General features: G+C 39.2%; 2 protein-coding genes across 2 annotated transcripts; one reads left to right on the top strand and one right to left on the bottom strand.

Moving 5' to 3' along the window:
* Window positions 1-3,944: 3,944 nt before the first annotated feature.
* LOC310962075 (proline-serine-threonine phosphatase-interacting protein 1-like) lies at window positions 3,945-12,129 on the top strand (the record flags this gene model as incomplete). Its single annotated transcript, XM_083934427.1, has 15 exons — window positions 3,945-3,977; window positions 4,618-4,718; window positions 5,327-5,401; window positions 6,066-6,100; window positions 6,208-6,314; window positions 6,713-6,775; window positions 6,942-7,034; window positions 8,039-8,084; window positions 8,193-8,272; window positions 8,752-8,850; window positions 9,111-9,207; window positions 9,362-9,458; window positions 9,758-9,846; window positions 10,375-10,490; window positions 10,688-12,129. The coding sequence occupies 15 exons, from the start codon at window positions 3,945-3,947 to the stop codon at window positions 10,817-10,819; spliced, it is 1,263 nt and encodes a 420-aa protein (XP_083790553.1). The 3' UTR covers window positions 10,820-12,129.
* A 1,109-nt stretch (window positions 12,130-13,238) lies between these two features.
* On the bottom strand, window positions 13,239-18,047 carry LOC310961372 (tetraspanin-3-like). Its single transcript, XM_083933405.1, has 7 exons — window positions 17,975-18,047; window positions 16,316-16,507; window positions 16,028-16,102; window positions 15,526-15,627; window positions 15,195-15,347; window positions 14,931-15,014; window positions 13,239-14,077 (listed from the first exon to the last, which is right to left on the bottom strand). The coding sequence occupies exons 1-7, from the start codon at window positions 18,035-18,037 to the stop codon at window positions 13,985-13,987; spliced, it is 762 nt and encodes a 253-aa protein (XP_083789531.1). The 5' UTR covers window positions 18,038-18,047; the 3' UTR covers window positions 13,239-13,984.
* Between the last annotated feature and the right edge of the window lie 1,253 nt (window positions 18,048-19,300).

Genomic DNA, 19,300 nt, shown 5'->3' with positions numbered 1-19,300 from the left:
GTGAGAAAGAAGAGGAGAGTATGAGAGAGGAGGATGATGACACGGGGAGAAGAGGAGTTTGGAGGTGAAAAACCTGAGAGGAGAGGGAGATGATCAGGAGGTGTAAGGAAAGAGAGCAAGAAAAAAAAAAGGAGCGGACACAGGGGCAGGTGAGGAGGACAGTGTGAGTGTATCTCTGTGGAGGGAATAGCCGCTAGGCAAATTATTGTAACACCAATAGCCAGTCTGTTGAAGGGACCATGCGGAGAAAGAAGAGAGGAGCTGGACGAAGGGGGAATTGCATGTGGCACGCATCCCTTTTACAGGGGTCACTACCAGTACACATCAACTCAAATCTACAGATGCGCTTACATGCATGCAAGCCATCACACACACACACACCATCTTTGTTTTTTTTAACCATACAAACTATTATAAGTGCACCTACATGCAGGCATCTATGGCCATTTCATGATCATCAGATAAACAGAGACATGGCCATGATCGTAGTATGTGACATCAGTGCTGATTAAATATTTATACAAAAGGACAATCCACACAAACATGCATACTAGATGTGTTTGTGTGTGTGTGTCTGTGTGTGTGTCTGTGTGTGTGTGTGTGTGTGTGTGTTCCCATACTGCCTTCCTCCCAGTGTCCAGAGAATTACATCAGGGAATAATGGACACATGAGGATCAAAGTGATTAACATCAGACTCCTTAGCAGTAATGCTGAGGATTAAGACAGCTAATAAATGTTTCATTCAAAGCCAGACGTAGATCAAACGTGAGAAAGGCCCCCGGCTTGCTCGCTGGGGTTAGAGGGTGATTCTGCTCTTTTCTCTCCTCCTCCTCCTCCTTCTTCTTCTGCTTCTCCTCCACCTCCTTCAGCTGTTGGTTTTCAGTTGTATTATGACAGCCACTACAGATCGTCTCACTAGCAACTACAGGCCCTGCCCTTGTGCCTACACATCATTAGCGCTCCATCTGTCAGCTTCTTAACAGGTTCCCACTAATGTGGCCAAGGACTCACTTCACTGCATTCCTATCCAACAGGCAGCACCAGTCAGCTAAGGTCTGCACGTTCTGTCCTGATCACTTCAGAGCCTCTCTTTTCGTTTCTTTTACTCCACTCTCCCTGATCCTGCATTATTTTCATTACTTCGTCCCTCCTCTCTTGCATCCTCTCAGCCCACTTGCTCCCACTCCTCATCCACGTCTAACCTTTCCACTTACACTCTCTCCCCCCTCTTCGTTCTCTTCTCAGACTTGTACCTTAAAGTATCTGGCGAGATTCGGGGCTAGCACCAGTGGTCAACAGGGGATTAGCAAGTATGAAGTTTGGAGAATGTGTGAAAACCCGCACACTCTGCAAACCAGAGGCTTACACACACACACACACACACACAACCGATCACAAGCTGCTTCTGGTATCATATTTATCACTTATCACACAGATATTGTCCACTAGTGGGAGGAATACAGTATAGGCACTCAAAATAAAATGAAATACTGTATGTCTTGTAGCTAAAGGAATCTGTAGGCTTAAATGAAAAATTAAATAAAATAAAAAACATAGATAGATGTAGTGGCTAATGGCAGCGACGGTGACACTGGTCCTGGCAAATGGGCTTTGTGGCTGTATGTGTAACTCTATCTGTGGAGGGGGAATACAGCAGTGGTTGGGTAATGGAAAGGTCATTTAGCCAATCCCCCAGGTAGGGGGGCTGGTCTGACACGGCTCGTTTGTCACAGTTCAATAACTGCCACTCCCGGGAGTGTGAGGGAGAGAGAGAAAACGAGTGAGAGAGGGGGAAACTTAAGTGTAAGTGTGTGTGTGTGTGTGTGTGTGTTGAAACCCTGGTGTGATAGTGTGCTCTGACACTGGCAGCACAGCTGATTCCCAGAGCTTGTCCCTCCATTAGAGGCCTCAAACGGGGTCACAGTGAAGGCCAAGCACCACGGACTCAGTCATCTCGACTTGAAAACTTGCAAGCCTTGGCCTGAGAGGATTATCTCCGCTCTAACTGGTAGATGTTTGGTTTTCCATGTGGGAAAACTCAATTGTTACACCCTATTGAACCTAAAAATGCTGTAATCCATGACTTTTAATCCAGCAGCAGAAGGAGAAATATACTATATAGCCTGAATTACATTTTTACCTGGTGAAATGGTAGGGAGCAGACAACCCACAGCTTCAAAGAACAGGCTCTACAGTCAAATGTATTTTTCTGCAAATAGTGAGTTGCATATGAACTCAGTTACATCTATAAGTTCATACAATTATTGAAGTAATATTTATCTTTGAACATGTTAAAAAAAGGTGTCTACTGCACAAAAGATGACATATAGGATACTCTTCATACAGCACATTGCTGTCCAATGAAAACCATGTATCTCCAAATGTGGTGATTTAAAATTTTCCAGATAAACCAAACGCTGATAAGGTTTTCCTTTATGTGTTGAGAAAATGATTAAGCGTATTAAGCTGAATAAACCATTTTAAAAAACGAATTGAATTATCTGCAAAATGTTTTGTCACAAAGATGAAAAATACTTCCTTTTTGTATTTGTTCATAAAGTTTATATTTGGAGATAAATGGTTCACAGGGCAGCGATGTAGCTCTTGAATACAGCTATCATCCAAAATCAGATCTGTCTAGAATTGCAGCTGAAAGAGCTTCCACAACTTAGAAAGCACATAAATATAGTATAAATCCTAACAGTAAAAGACTATGCTCCAGTTTTCTCAGTTGGCTGTATTGATTTGTACTGTCCCTTTAACGTGTCGTTAGGTGTGTGACAGAATGATCCCCCAGCTTTGGTGAGAGAGCCAAAGATTTTCACACATCTCATTGAGCGACTGGTGAGAGACACCACAGTCTGTGCTTCTTCTCACTTTGAAAATCAATAATAAGCTTCTATGTGCTCATTCATGTGTCTCCATGTCTTCCCGGAGAAATGCCTGAGGCAAAGATTTGTATTCATCTCAACTGGATTGAGAGATTTTGGATTATATGTCCGACCCCCCGTGGAGATTTAAGAACTACTGACTGTCTGATTAGAGGGTTTGGCCCCATGTAATACTTGGTTTGTTTGATATGTTTTTAGAAAGGTCTGTGTCTCCCCCTTGTGGTCATCATGGGATGTACAAGACAAGAGTGGGATGAAAATGTCACAGCGTTGCTTTTGGAAATACTGTGAAAAGAAAAAAAAATTAAGAATTCTGATTTATGATCAGACATATTTGGAACACATCATGTAACCACCTCAGAGATGCAGATAGAATATAACGATGAATAAATACGAGAGACAATCTAACAAATAGCATATTTACATTAGCTCATGCTTTACTAATTTTATTTTAAAAGTTTTATAATAAATTCACGTTTTAACATATTGGCTAAGTATTCTAATATGAATAATATAAGATAATAATTGCGTCATATTCATTATACAACACTGCCAGTCTATGTGCTTGCTGACACTGATAAACCTTCAGCCACCAGTCCCAGTATTACTCACAGCAGCTGTGACTGAAACTACCATTTGACTGTGTGTGTCACTGTAAATGACCAAACCACAAATACTAGGTTTACCTGCAGCTAACAGAAATATCAAACACACATTCATTATCCAAGCAGACACAGACAGTTTGACAAACCCTTGAACATCCTTGAAGCTAGACATTCAATGTGAACAACCAAATGATAGTGAAAGAGATGGTGGGCTGAACTGACTGTGGTCAGTGACATCATGGGACAAAAGCTCTTCCTCTTTCAAAATGACTTCAACATTCAGGCCACTCGCAGTTTTAAACACAGTTTCCTTTGCCAAGCAGCCCACGAGCTTCAGCAACTTTATTTAAATTGTTGGCGAGCGTTTAACTTAAAAAAAGAAGTCCTGCAAAAGAAGTAAACACTGGGGAAAGCAACTGTGTTCTGTTCAAGGACGTAACAACTGGGATGGCACCTTTGATGTTTAAAGATGCTTTCTGGGTAAGTCCATTTTTTTGTGCTCTAAGACTTTGCTGAAGCTTTCCTTGTCAAACATTTAAAAGATGAGTGGTATCTTCACAATCAGACAATAAGTTATCATGTGGAATTCACGAATGCACCTTAATTGATTCATTATGCAGATAATCAAAAGTACATGCAAAACAACACAACTCTTGGATCATCATGGCCTGTGACAGAGATAAATATGGACTATATTTTAACTTGTACCAGTGACCTGCAGACCCAAATTTGCCTAGTGTAGAGGTAAAATTTGACATAATAAAAAAGAAATGTCTGTGTTCTTAAGTTCTAGCAATGTTTTAATACGCAACCAAGACTGGTGAGTAGTACAGCTCATGAATCCCTCAAATGGTCTCTATCCTGTGCTACAAGTCTTCGCTAAGTTAGTGCAATTGGTCTAACAATTTCCAATCAATTCGATCGACTCATAAATAGCAGTTTGATGAAGTACTGAGTATGTTGCCATGCCACAGACTTATATCTACTAAGTGCTAGTTCTGCATTTTCTACCACATAGTTAGTCCAGGATTGACCCAAGGACATGTTGCAACGGCTGTTGAGCAATGCTGTTCTTTGCAGTATTCCTCTGAACTCTTTCCTGTATGTCTTCTCAATACAGGGGTCTGATTTCACTTGCCATGCCGGGTATGACGCTGTGATCCAAAGGCTGCGAGACGGAAGGCATATGTGCAAAGATGTGGAAGAGCTTTTCAAAATGAGGTAGTGTCTGGCTGTTTTAGCTGAAAGAACACTCTGGGATTTGGAAAGTTCCTAATTTCTGTGATAGTTCTGCAATTACCACCATGGCGCCATGAGCTGAATACGAATTGAAAAGTAAATATAACATTTTCCAAGCAATGGCCAGGTCACCACAGAATGACCAAACGATGTTATCATTGATGACTCAGCAAAGAATTGAGGAGAAGAATGACAACACACACAATATTAAGCACCACCACTAACACTAAATATATTAAATGATAATAGTAGATGATTTATATAAGGAAAACCTCAAGATGTAACCAAATCCAACAGAAGATAAGCCATCGTCAATGAAGTCAACAACAAACAAAGATATATTTTTTGCTGCTATTACTATATCTGATTAATCTGTAATAATATTAAACACACAACTATAATGAGTTCTTAATGTTAGATAATGATGTTCTGGCTCCAAAGCCTCAGTGGTAAAGGGATATAAGGTGCAAATGACTGTATATGCCCATCAGGACAAAATACGGTGATGCGTGATGTGCTCCTTTTGTTGGTAACATAACAGTTGAGTTCTGGGCTGCAGTGTGATGCATCTGTCTGTTCATACTGCACAGGGCACTAGCAGAGGAGAAGTACGGGAAGGAACTGGTGACTATTGCTCGCAAGGCCGGAGGACAAACAGAGATCAGGTTAATACATGGACTGGCATTCAGAATACATGGACTGGCATTCAGAGTGTGATGGCTATGAGGTTAATATTCTGTACTGTACAAACATACTGTACACTCGGTATATAAGCATGACATATTGGAAAACTGTCACTTATTTATTTTGTTGAAGGACAATGTAAGGCTTTGAATACAGTTTGAAACTGACCGTACAACATTATTATCAGAATCCTGACTGATGTTTTATATATAACATCAGTCAGGCGTCTATGAGTCGTCGCTTCTTTTTAGAGGAAACACATGTCTATGTCTAAGACAGAAAGTGAGGAGTGAGTGTGTGTGTGTGTGTGTGTGTGTGTGTGTGTGTGTGTGTGTGTGTGTGTGTGTGTGTGTGTGTGTGTGTGTGTGTGTGTGTGTGTGTGTGTGTGTGTGTGTGTGTGTGTGTGTGTGTGCGTGTGTGTGTGAGACACCTACTGCAGCAACAGTAGGTCATAAGTTGTCAGGTTCCTATTCTCTATCATGTCAGTTGCCTGCTACATAGCTGACTGGAAATAAATGGCTGCACCATAAAAAAACAACAACATTTGGGACAATCAAACTCAAAGGCTATTTTAGATCCTTGTGCGAGATTATAACAAAAACAAAGATGCATTGTCTCTGACCATGTGCGTTGTTTTCTCTCCAGCACTTTAAGAGCATCCTTCGAACTATTAAAAACACGTAAGTCACCCAGTCATGGACAAATCCAACCAGAGTACTACAGTAAACACTGATGCCATTGTCGTTATTTGTTAGGCATTGATTCATTTTGCTGTTTTGGGCTGCAGAAATCGAGAACATCGGTAACTTTCACATCCAACTGTCTGATATATTGAAAGAGGAGGTGAAAAAGATTGAGACATTCAGAGAACGACAGAAAGAGCAGAGGAAGAAGGTACTGGGCAATTTCTGTTGCTTAACAACTGACTTAATGTACACAGATATAAATGTTTCATTGCACTGATGAACACAAAGTGAAGTTTGGCTTACACTTGCTTCAGACATATACTAGAAATTATTCTTCTTTACCTGTTTGCAGATTGTACATAATCTTATGGTCATTGTATTCCCTTTGCAGGTAATAAGCATTTACAAAGCTTGTGTGATGTACGGACCACTAAAGTTCCTTCAATGATAACAAACATTCCAGTTGTTAGAAAAGTCTGGTTCTTCTTGTTTTAAGTTCCTACAGCATGTTGGGAACTGTGGGTATCAACAGGATCAAAGTATAGCAGGAAAAAAACATTACAGGCAAGCTTGAAATCTTTTTCATTTGACCCTCTCCCCTTATAGTTTCAAAGCATCATGGAGAAGGTTCAGAAGAAAAAGGTGTCCTTGTACAAGAGGACCATGGAGGTAGGAAAACAGCCACAGCTGATATCATTTCAATGCGTGCATTACGCCTAATTACCATTGTGAAGAAACTGAAACTATACTGCATCACTGGCATAAACAGCAAACATTACACAGATGTTCCTGTTCTTAGGGAACTTAAGTGGTTTGTGGTTTCTGTCGCTCACAGTCCAGAAAGACCTACGAGATGAGATGCAGGGAGGCGGACGAGGCAGAGCAGGGAGCTGAGAAGACAAATGTTACATCCAAAAACTCAGAAAAGGTGCCAAAACTAATTGATCTACCTCACTAATGCAAGCAATGTCAGATCAGTTTTTTCAGCTCAAACTGAAATTTTCTAGTTAATGGCAGGTTAACATTGGGAGGTGGGACCTCTCTGCAGTTGTGCACAGGGATGCAGTTATGCATCATCATGAAAGGAACTGAAGTATGTCCATGTGCTACTGTGACGTGTACATTAAATCTTAAAGTGAAATTCCAGCGTAAAGTCATCCCAGGGTCTTTTTCAGCAAATTCACTCATCAAATAAGCCATCGAGACAATTTTTTTCATGGAACAACTATTAACGGAGATATCCTGGAGAGCTGCTTACAGTCACTAACAGCCCAATGCGGCTAACACTGATTAGCTCGTGGCAGCACGGTGAACACATTAAAACAGCTTTTTTAACCACTAATACTGATGATAGAACATGATAGCAACAAACCTCCGCAGTAGCATGACAAGAGTTTTTACACCTTAATCGCACCAACAACGTAGTTAGTTAACCCGAAGTTTATCAAAAGAGTGATTTCAAAGACTTACCAACTTGCCCCGGTAGCAGCTCCTCTCATAGTAAAGTCCTTTCAAGTCAATTACCAAATGCAATTCAGAAGGAAGGAGCCCACTGATTCTTCGGTTATTGTGTCTCTTATCATGCCACTGCAGAGGTTTGGTGTTGTCATGAGCAGTATTAGTGGTTAAAAAAGCTGTTTTAATGCATTCACTGTGCTACTCCGGGCTAATCAGTGTTTCCAGGATATTCCGCGCTAATAGTTGTTACACGAAAAAAATTGTCTGGATGGCTTATTTGATGCGTGTATTTGCCGAAAAAGACTGTGGGATGATTTTACGCTAGAATTTCAATTTAAACAAATTCCTTAATGACCCTACATTGAAACACGTTTTGGCCTCATGCTGTTATGATAATGACGCCTCTCCAATTTGTGATGAGAGCCTTTCACAATGGTAATGCGTGTTGCTTCCTGTGTAATAAATGTTTCACAGGTACGTCACAGGGCCAAGCATTGCAGACAGGCAGCCAATGAAGCAGGTCTGATTCAGAATCCTGTGTCATTTCTATAATTTCTATTTTTAACCTGTATACATTTGTATTTTTGACATTTCTAACCATTTGTAATGACACTCTAATCTCTCACAGAGAAGCTTTACTTTACCAACATTGTTCAGCTAGAAAGTGTTCGCCAGGACTGGGAGGAAACACACAAAAGCACCTGTGAGGTACTGTGGACTATCACATACACAATAACATACTATCGCCATAACCAAGAATAAGGGCTTCTAACCACACAGAGCAGACCACCATGCAAGTCCAGTTCTGTTATAAGCATTTTTAAGAACATTATTTTTACAAGTCAACCACACCAAATTCATTCAGATGACAGCATAGACAGCATAACAAGATATAAGGTGAGGGAAACAAAGAGAAAGAAATATAGAGACCATCTTGGATCACACCAGCTGCAACACCACACACGTATCCCCTATTTCTGGTGCTTGTGCTAGGATCAGACCCATTTTTTTTCATGTCAACTACACCTGTAAGGTTTCATGACTGCATCTGGCATCACGCACATGCACACAGACAGACTCCCATGGTGAAAACAATACCATCGTTGCTGTCAAAGCTAGTAATAATCAAGAGATACAAGAGAGATCTAAGATACAGTAGAAATCAGGGGTGTGTACGTGTTTCTCAGGTGTTCCAGCAGCTGGAGGGAGACCGCATCAGCATGCTCAGGTGTGCTATCTGGGACCACTGCAATCATTTCTCGATGCAGTGTGTCAAAGATGATGAGGTGAGCTCACTTTCTTTGTTTCAATTGTTTTAAATGGATACAAACCCAAAATAACCCTCTGCTTAACAATGTACTGACATGGCTCTTAGATGGGGTCCAAGATGGTGAACATTTTAAACACTATACCTGTTAAGTGTCAGCATGTTATGTTTGTCATGGTGAGCATGTTAGCACGCTCACCATGACCTTAGCATGTAACTTGTCTGTAGTCTCTTTCTTGAAAGCAAGAGCAAACACACCTGCCTCTTGTTTTAAATCAGTTTAACGAGGAGGTGCGGAAGCTACTGGAACAGTGTGACGTCACCACAGACAACAACTGTTTCATAGAGATGAAGAGAACAGGATCGAGGCCTCCGGGTAAGAAACATTTAGATTGTCCCTTCCTCTTCAGGGGATACTTGGGGAGAGAAGTGAGAAAAGGTTACATTATTACTTTTAACCTTTCTCTTTCAGTAGAAACTGGCAAAAAGTCTTGCTTGTCAAATAAGCAGCTTCCTTTTTCCTCGCACAGAGCCCATATTTTTTGAGAACTACTACCAGACAGAGAAGTCTGGGGACTGCAATGGCCAAGCTCACTTCACAGGAGGAGGAGAGGACATGATGATGAGGTCTGACATAATCCACAGTGGAAGAGGAGTCATGAGGAAACAGCATTATCACTGTACAACCTGCCAGGGTTAAGAGCATAATGCATGAAAACTGTTGGTTGCCGTGGCAGTAAGAGAAGGCTCTCTCCTCCTGGTTCATCTTTCTTCAGTTCCTTTGTCCATTTTCAACAATACAAAACACTGATATTTCAACCAATGTGAACGAATCACATGCAGCTGTTATCTAGACCTATTTGTCCGTCTGATCACAACATGTTACATTTATATTCTAACTATGTTCCCTGACCTGCATCACTCAGGTGCTCTGATGCTCTTCTCACAAGTCCTCTGAACATCAGTGTCAACAGTCTTCAAAGCTCACAATCAGCACTGACACCTTTTGGTGAAGGTAAGTATTGCACTCCCTAGTTAGATCTCTCTTGCCATAATACTGTGGAGAGAATAAACATTTCAGCCTATTTCTGCTCCTGTAGTGGATCTTTAACTATGGGAACATGGATTGACATAATTGTGCTTTCATTATGTCAAAGTTGATATTTTAACAACCACAATAAAATTTAAAAAGAAAGTCTAGATGTGTTTTAAAAAAATCACAATGCAATAGTGAATCCTTTTTATACAATTCATATAGACTATATACTGTAAATCTGTTATATATATGAACTAAAGAAACTAAAGAAAGTACACAAAATGATGGTGAAACATTTTTCAATCCTTGGTAGCATTCAACCTATTGTATATGCTTGCAAAACAACATAGCCTCTACGTTTTGTAACATCAATCAATATGTAAATGAAGAAACAACACATTTTAATTGAACTAAATATGAATGCATGGTACTGTACACAAAGTTATTTCTCAAAGAAGTTAACATTTTGCATTTGCAATCGCCTGCTCTCACTCTGGCTCACTTCAGCTGAGATTTCAGATGATGGATACGCGCCCCTACCAGGCCTCCAGCGTGCGGCATCACTGGCCACAGTTACAGCTGATGAAGACAGCTACCTTGTACTTTATGAATACGCTGCACAGGTGATTAATATGAACACATTATTTAGTATTATTTACAATCACCTACTAAGACGTAGCTGGACATAGCGCCATTACTCTGATCGTACAGTATGTTAACAAGATAATGTGGCTAAGAGATTCTGTGATAAAGGCTTGTTCGTGTCACCTATTTTTCACTAACACGTGTTCATCTTTTTTTGGTTTTATTTATTGGTCAGGAAGAGGATGAATTGTCTGTCAGTAGAGGGGACACGGTCCGAGTGTTGGAACGAGGAGAAGATGGCTGGTGGGTAGTGGAGAGGAACGGGCTACCTGGACTGGTGCCAGGAAACTATCTGGGCAAAATCTGAACACAAATGTTTGTGTGTCAAACTTGGATAGACACATGAACATGGACATTTGCCACTTCCTCCAAACACACACACACACACACACACACACACACACACACACACACACACACACACACACACACACACACACACACACACACACACACACACACACACACACACACACACACACACACAAGGTGTGCTATGAGTGTTTGGCTCCAGCTGATGTCCAGACTTGTATTCTTCTAGGTTATTTGAGCGATATACTAAAAAGATGAAAAGCCCCAGACCCCCCTGGGTTATATTTTATAATAGGTATCAATCGGTCATAATAATATATTATATTGTAACCCTGCTACCTCATGTACTGTACAACTGGGATATTCCTTATACTGTACAGTACAGTACAGTCCCATGCAACTGAAGAATGATAAACCATCTGGTATTGGAAAATTTGAATGGACCTTTTTTGTCACATTATTAACTAGGGCTGCACAATTAATCACAATTTTATCGAAATCACCAAATTGGACTAGTGTATCCAAATCACAGGAGGGCGCAATATTTGTTAAAGTCAAATTATGTCTCAAAATACCATTCTGAATAAATTTGTGCTGCTGCAGAGATAGAGAAAAAAAATCTTTGTTTGGTGCACATCCTCGCAAAAACCACACCATACTCCTTTTAATATAATCACATTACAAAACACAATTAGATATTTTCCTTATATCATACAGTTCTGTGATTAAGGTGAATTAAAACAAGTTGTAATTGCTAATAGAACAACTATTGTGCTAGTGCAAGCACATCATTGCTACGTTTCTTTTTTTGTTTGTTTTTCAACTAGAGCTGTAATCATCAGACCCCAGACAAAGAGATAAATGATAAAATAATGCTACTCCAACTTAGAGGGAAATTAATCTGTTTTGGACTATTGGGTGACTTCAGCACCATGTGAGAAATCGGGATTAAAAGAAGCTAAGTCAAGTGCATGCAGTGGTGTTTTTAGGTGGAAAAAAAAATAACGTTAGCCTACTTTGGATAGACAAACCTGAAAGTGACACAATTTGACATAAAGTGCTATTTGACATTTCCCACACATCTATACACAGGTGATAGTCTGAGTGGACACACAGGTGTTCTCCTGAATTCAGTTTACCTGTACATTTTGGTTAATTAGCTCTTTCTGCTTTCATGTTTGGTAATCCTCTCAGAAAGATGCTTGACATCTTGAAAACCTGTTCTTGACCAGGCGGCATCCCCTCCGAAGAAACACGGGAGGCAAATGCTCTTCTCTGACAAGCTAGCAGTTCACTTTAGCCGTTTCCACCTTCAGAACCTCTCGGTAAAACCAAATCGCTTTGGTTTACAACAAAATCCTGCGGCTGGTGTCCACCGAGGTGTTTAATCTCAAGTTCTTTGTGAAAATGCTAATTTGCTATTTAATATGTGCTGTAAAAAGTATTACACGTCGTTCACGGTGAGCAGTTAGCCTCCTAACTTCTTTAAATCACTTCTGCTAACCACAAGCCAATGACGACACATCAAATCGCAGCTGGATAACAGACATTCTGTACCACGAGGACGCATTTTGCATTTTAAAAGCTATTAAAAAATAAAAATAAATAAATAAAAAAATACAAATAGTAATACATTTACAATTAAAAAAAACTATTCTACACAGCCACTAACTTTCAATTGTATATATATCACTAATACCTACCAGCAGCTGGTGTTTTAGGGTATTCTTCTATCCAGAATTTCTAAATTACAGTACCACTAAAACCACACTTTCTCCTGCTGCCAGCAGGGCTTTACACCTAGTCTCATGGTTTCTATATGTGGCACGTCTTCAATATTTTTTTGTTTAAGCTGGGGCAGATAGAGGGTTACTATGCTTTACGCCTATTACAGTGTGAATTTAATGTGACTGCTGTGTAGACAGTAAAATTGCACACATGGAGTTTGTAAAACTGAGGAAACTATTTTAACGTCAAATGATTGCGTTTCTGTTTAAACATATTTATATTTTTCATGTGACTGATGAATGATCAAATCATTGTGCATATAGTTTAACTTGCAACAGATTGTGGATGAAAAAGCAATTACAAAGTCAAGTTGAAATGTATGAGTTTATTTGTCTCCTGCCTGTCTTCCTGTCTGTACACAACTTTGTTCATCATGTTGTTTTCTGTGGCACTAGCTAAATATCGAAGAGAAAACTTAACAGCTCAAAAATATTAAAACAATGCACAAGTTCACAAAAACTGTATAAAAGAAGGTGTCGTAATTCTTTATAGTAGGTTTATAACTAATAAACTACACAAGGAATTATCTGACTGTCACAAACTGAGTAAACACATACACAGGTCTTCAGATAACACTGTTATTTCCTACTAATCGCACTGGAGACTAAAAGGTTCATTCACATTGTATATATTGGCATTGCCTCATTATTGAAGCCTGATTCGGAGACATAATGTACATTATTCACAACCTGATTATTTGTGAATATGGAGAACTCTTTCTACCAAACATGGCTTTGAGAGACAAAATGCAGAACTGCTCTACAAAACCGAAATTTAACTGACATAAAAACCAAACTCTGTTATGTCTGTGGTAAAACGTTTTTCCATTTTCACAAAGTCTGGGTAAACAAAGTTCTTAAGAATAGTACACGTTCTTTTTAGCATAGATTTTCCATTTTACAAACATGAAATATCTCCAGAGTTCCAGCCGTGGTGCAAACTAGCACACAAGGAAATACATTCCATACAACACTCCCACGCTGTGTACAATTATATGCTCCAAATAACTTCTCAACACCCTCACTAGGGATGAGCCCAAATTTTATCAAGCCACAACTAAAAGAAAAAAGAAATCTGCATCAACATCAATAATAACAGCCATATACAACTTTGGCTTTTGTAAATATTTCACTATTTGTAAAGAGAAAAAAAGACCATTTAAAGCAAAAGTAAAGTACAAAGCATGTAAATAAATAACTGGTTTCCCCTTGAAGCCCCCACCAATCCAAACCGCATTGTCAGTGTTCGCTACTTTATCATGAATTGTGCAAGGTGTGCTTGAGTTTATATAACTACAGCTGAAATCTACTGTGGACCTGTCCGGTGACGCTCCTTTTGATTTACTAAGTGCTTTGGTAGTTGATGGTGTCCCTCATGCATAGCTGTTGGTTGTGACCAGCAGCTCGTACGCTGGGTCATGACTCCTCCTGCACAGCACCAAACAGGCGCACAGCATGCCCAGCATCTGCAGGAACACAGCAAGGGAAGAAATCACATCAGCTGATCATTCTGAGCATTCTGATCTTATGGATTTGTTTCTTTTACTATGGGGAAATCATGCGGTGTGAGCGAATAATGTTTAACCAAAAGGCATCCTCTTTTTACACATACCAGATGCATGCTGTGTTATTAGGAGTATGCTCAGTGTTATATTAAGTGATTGGTCATGCTGTCTTTAACTGGTGAGGGGGATTTCCTGGTCAGCAGTAACCAGCTTTTAAACACAGTAAGAAACCTTCAACAAAATTAGTTCAGACGATGATTGATGATTGCTGCATTATTTTTGCTCCCTATAAACATGATTTTGACTTTTATTAAATACAGTTATGGGATTAGATGTTTGTTTGTTTGTTTTTTGCAGTGAGGCATCTGTTTGTGTGAACTACTCCTGCAGACTGCAGTCCTTTCTTAGATTTAGGATTACTCTCACTTTTCCCCTGCAAGATACAATCCTTGATTTCTGATCCGAATCACAGTTTTTTCCATTACAAAAGAATCAATTTGAGTGACACCAGCGGGCAGACAGCTGGACAGGTTTCTACACATAACATACACTTATTATTTAAACTTCTTACTTGCTATAACAATGTCAGTATTTGTATAAGCTAGGGATTTGTTCAAAACCTGTCTAGCCCTGTGCACTGATTGACTCCACTAAAGGTTCAAATGTTTTATTTTCCCTGCTGATTTCAGGTGACTCTTGTCCTCCTTAAGATGAGATAAGATAAATGCTGTTCCCGCAGGGAATTTTGTCTCCGACACATAGTGCACGTTACTTTATCACCATACAACATGGAATTCAATAGACACAGACTCACCTGTATAGATGCAAAAGTGAGTGCCGCCCATATGACATACATCATGATCTCCTTCAACTTCTTCACAACAAGAGCTTCACAACCCTGTGACAGAAAATGAATGACATTAAAAGAGTTTCCCAGGCATTTTCTCACAAAACAAATGTACAGGCAATAATGCCAGGCAACTGTTTTACATCTTTTTGAGCCAAAGGGGGAAAAAAACACTTTCATCCATAACTTCTGGTTACAGTAAAGCCCTGCACTTGAGCATTTTATGTGTACCTCTTGGTAGAGATCTGCTGGTCGAGTGAGAGTGCCAGTACAGTTGCTGATGCTGGGTTGACAGCAGCTGACTGGGACGCTGTTGTTCTTAGATTCTTTAAACCAGCGTGTGTTCCTCCAGTCAGAGTAGTTGTGAATGCCACAGCAGTGAAGCTACCAGAAAATAAAGAAGAAGAAAAAATAGCCTGGAGTTAAGAATACAGTAAGAATTTTGTTTCAAGATCTGAAATATACATACATTATAACAATTTGCACATGAAAAGGTATGGAAATGGCTGTTCACGTTTTCATTTTAGCTGTCAAAAGAAAAACAACAGAGCTTTCTTCTCACCTGCCTCTGCACATAGTCAATAGCACGGCTAGGAGCATCAGTGTTGGTGCCGTTGTATTTGTTGTAAACCTTCTGGATGGAGTGATTCACCTCATCTTCAACCTGAAAAAAAGGATAGCAGCTGTTACTGTCCCTGCTTAGTGACGACAATTGTCACGAGATCTCTGAGGGACAGTTTTTCATATTATTATAAAACTCATCTACAATGAAGGCCCTTAGGTAACAGGACTTGCAATACGTGACAGCAGCTAAACAAATCAACATTAATTCATCCTAGCAAATAAATGTTTTTTTTAAATGTCAACTCTACATGCTATGAACTATATCCATCTTCCTGCTGAAGATAATCTGTAAAAGCAGACAGACACACAAGACACAATATCACATAAGTAGTTCCAAATTTGTGATTTAAGAACTTCTGACTAAATGCTGCAAACTTAGACCAACTTTCGTTTCACTTTACTTGTGAGATACTTATGTAGTCTAATGAGACGGTGTTTACCTTTGCCCTGTATATGTAGCCGAGCACCACCACCACACACTCTGTTACAAACACCAGCAGTAGGATGGCAGCAAACTGAAATAACAACAAAGACATTGTTCAAACGTTGAAAAGAAACGATTACTTGACATTGCTTTCACTGACATTAAATACATTTTTTTCTTCTAAATGTGTTGTTTTGTGTCTTCCTTGTGCTCCCTATATGGATGTAACGGAAATGATGCATGTGTGTTTTTCCTCTACAATCAGTTGATTTTAAGGGTACAAGTTAAAGTAGTCCGCACTCACAGTCGCCAGACCACAGGAGCTTTCACGTATAGTTGCACAGCAGCCAATCAGGCCAATGATGAACAGAAGAGTCCCGACAGCTATTATTATGATAGCAGGAATCAAAGTGTACACATCTTCAAAGAAGTGGTCGTAGTCGTCATATGTGATGAACACATAGGCTCCGATGTAGCATAAAATTCCAGCTGCAGCCTGGAAAAAGCAAACAGGGGTCAGAGAGACAGGGAAATGTTTTCTTCTGTGGGTCTCACATGACACTTACATTCAAACCTTCAACTATGTCTTATAATGCATTTTCTTTTTTCTATATGTTAAGACAGGTTTGTGTATGCAGTACAGCAATTCAGTCCAGGATAGTTTAGTTTAGTGTTGGCTGCTCTAATCTGATTTCAGGTACTTTCCTTTTATGCTGTGAATGACTCATCCTACATCCAGGACATGGTCAAACTATACTAACTATACACTTACGAGGGGGGAGTTTGTCCTGTCTCCCAACTGACACCAGGACTCTACAAATCTTCTGTCACAGATTAAAAACCCATCTGTTCAGACCGCACCTGAGCCCATAAAATAATATTTTAAAATAACTATTTCTCTATCTCTTATTGTTTCTAAATGTAACACAAAGCAGCTGAGCATGTTTGCTAAAGTTGTTGTACTTTTTAAGAATTTGTAATATAATAATAAATGTTTTTAAATATATAAAATGTCCATACTTTCATACTGTACATTGAAGAAGAAATTTTAATATGATAATAAATGTTTTTAAATATATAAAATATGCATACTTTCATACTGTACATTGAGGAAGAATTTTTAATATGATCATAAATGTTTTTAAATATATAAAATGTCCATACTTTCATACTGTACATTGAGGAAGAATTTTTAATATGATAATAAATGTTTTTAAATATATAAAATATGCATACTTTCATACTGTATATTGAGGAATAATTTTTTATATAATATTACATGTTTTTAAATATATAAAATATGCATACTTTCATACTGTACATTGGGGAAGAATTTTTAATATAATAATAAATGTTTTAAAAAAATATATAAAATGTCCATACTTTCATACTGTACATTGAAGAAGAATTTTTAATATGATAATAAATGTTGTTAAATATATAAAATATGCAAACTTTCATACTGTACATTGAAGAATAGCAGATGCAACAAATGTGAGAAAGTGGTGCAATGTGAAGTGGGCAACACAACAGATTATTATTTAACATTTGTAAATAGCTCTGTTTTCCCTTAAACCTTTCAATATGTATTTACTCATAGGCCTGTTTGAATTCCCCTCCGTCAATTCACAGTAGCTCAGAGAGCACTGCAGAAGCTCTGCAGCCGCTACAGGACCTGCCGCTGCTGCATAACGTCATACCTACAACTTGTGGGCGGAAGCTAAAGACACACTTTCGCCTGATACCGTCGCCTTAGTGTTTCTGTAATGAGTGTCCCTCACAGTGGACGCTAAAGTGACACTGTGTCTGTGGGTGTCCTGGCTCAAAAAGCAGCTCGCCTGGAGCCAAACTGCAGCCCGCGGAGCATCTCTGGCGCAGTTCGCTAGCCCGCTAAAGCTCTCCATCCCTGGCCTCACTGGGATGCTGCTGCTGCACACTGTTTAGACATTCATCGTTTTCTTACCCAAAATATGAGATTGAGAAAAACCAAGACGGTTTTGGATGACGTAATTCCACACTGCCCCATGGTAACTTGAGCTCTGAAATGAAAATGTAACTATAAAAAATAGAGATTGATGCACCTGCTCCTTCGCTGTAATAATAATAAAATGGCTTCGTAAATCCTGCCCCACTGTGCAGAGTCTTCTGGGCTCGACCAATGAAATCGCCTTAAAGGGGGGGGGGGGGGGGGACTGAAGATCACGTGCTCAGATGACATCACCATTCAAAACAACCTCTGATGGAGGATGAACATTGCAACAATCCTCATTCTATGTGCATCTTGTGTAGTCATTATTCATTTGTCTGAAACGTGTTTGATGTATGTGTCTTTGTTAACTAACAGTGAATCACTGCAACTCGCTGCACGCTTCATTACAGTGACAGCCATCATAAAAGTATCCTGTACAAAAAAATGTATTATGACGCCTTATGTTCATGTATGTTCATGTATGTATCAGAATTCAGTGTGTATATTAATATTTATATAGGCTTACCACAGTGTGTAGTTAAGGCATATATGTTATGCTATACTACACTGTCTCTTTATATCACCACTACATCACTTTATTTATTTATTAATGGTACTGTAACTATCTGCTGATACACTTACTGTGCTTTAGGACATGCTGCTACATTTCACTGGGGTTTACTGTAACTTACTTCTGTACGAAATGCTGCTACACTCCACTGTGCCATACTGTCACTTAGTTCTGTAGGAAATGCTGCGACATTTTTAACATTTTTAACACTTATAACTTATCGCTCCTTCTCACTTATCTAGTTTGTACTTATTTCATTTCAATCTGCTGCTAAACTGCACAGTGCGTATTGTTGTATATTGTATATACCTACGCTTAACCACGATGTCTGTTGCACTCTGTCACACTTGGTTCATTGCCTGATTTATCTGATGTTAGCTTTGTTTTGATTTGATTTATGTTTATGCTTATTGTTACTCTGATCCTTTCCCACCTTTGTATTGAAACTGTTGCAAAATAATTTCCCTCGGGATAAATAAAGCTTCTTGAATCTTGAATCTTGAAACTTGAATATTGTGTACATATTTAGATATGGAAAATCTTTGTTGAAAATGCAGATGAGTCCACTTCTCTGAAGAACTTTAAATACAGGCTCAGGACCTGTCTGACTAACCAGGCAGTGGGAACCTTAAGGACTGAATATGGCTCCTGCATACTGTATCTGTATATTATTTGCGTATACATGTATGTATATTCAATGATGCCACTTTGCTTGCTCTTTTATTGCGTGTATACATTTGTGGATTAGT

The sequence above is a fragment of the Echiichthys vipera genome, assembly GCF_963691815.1.
Source record: "Echiichthys vipera genome assembly, chromosome: 1".
Lineage (NCBI taxonomy): Eukaryota > Metazoa > Chordata > Actinopteri > Perciformes > Trachinidae > Echiichthys > Echiichthys vipera.
Note: the sequence above shows the minus strand (reverse complement) of the source record. Positions and strands in the feature narration are given on the sequence as shown.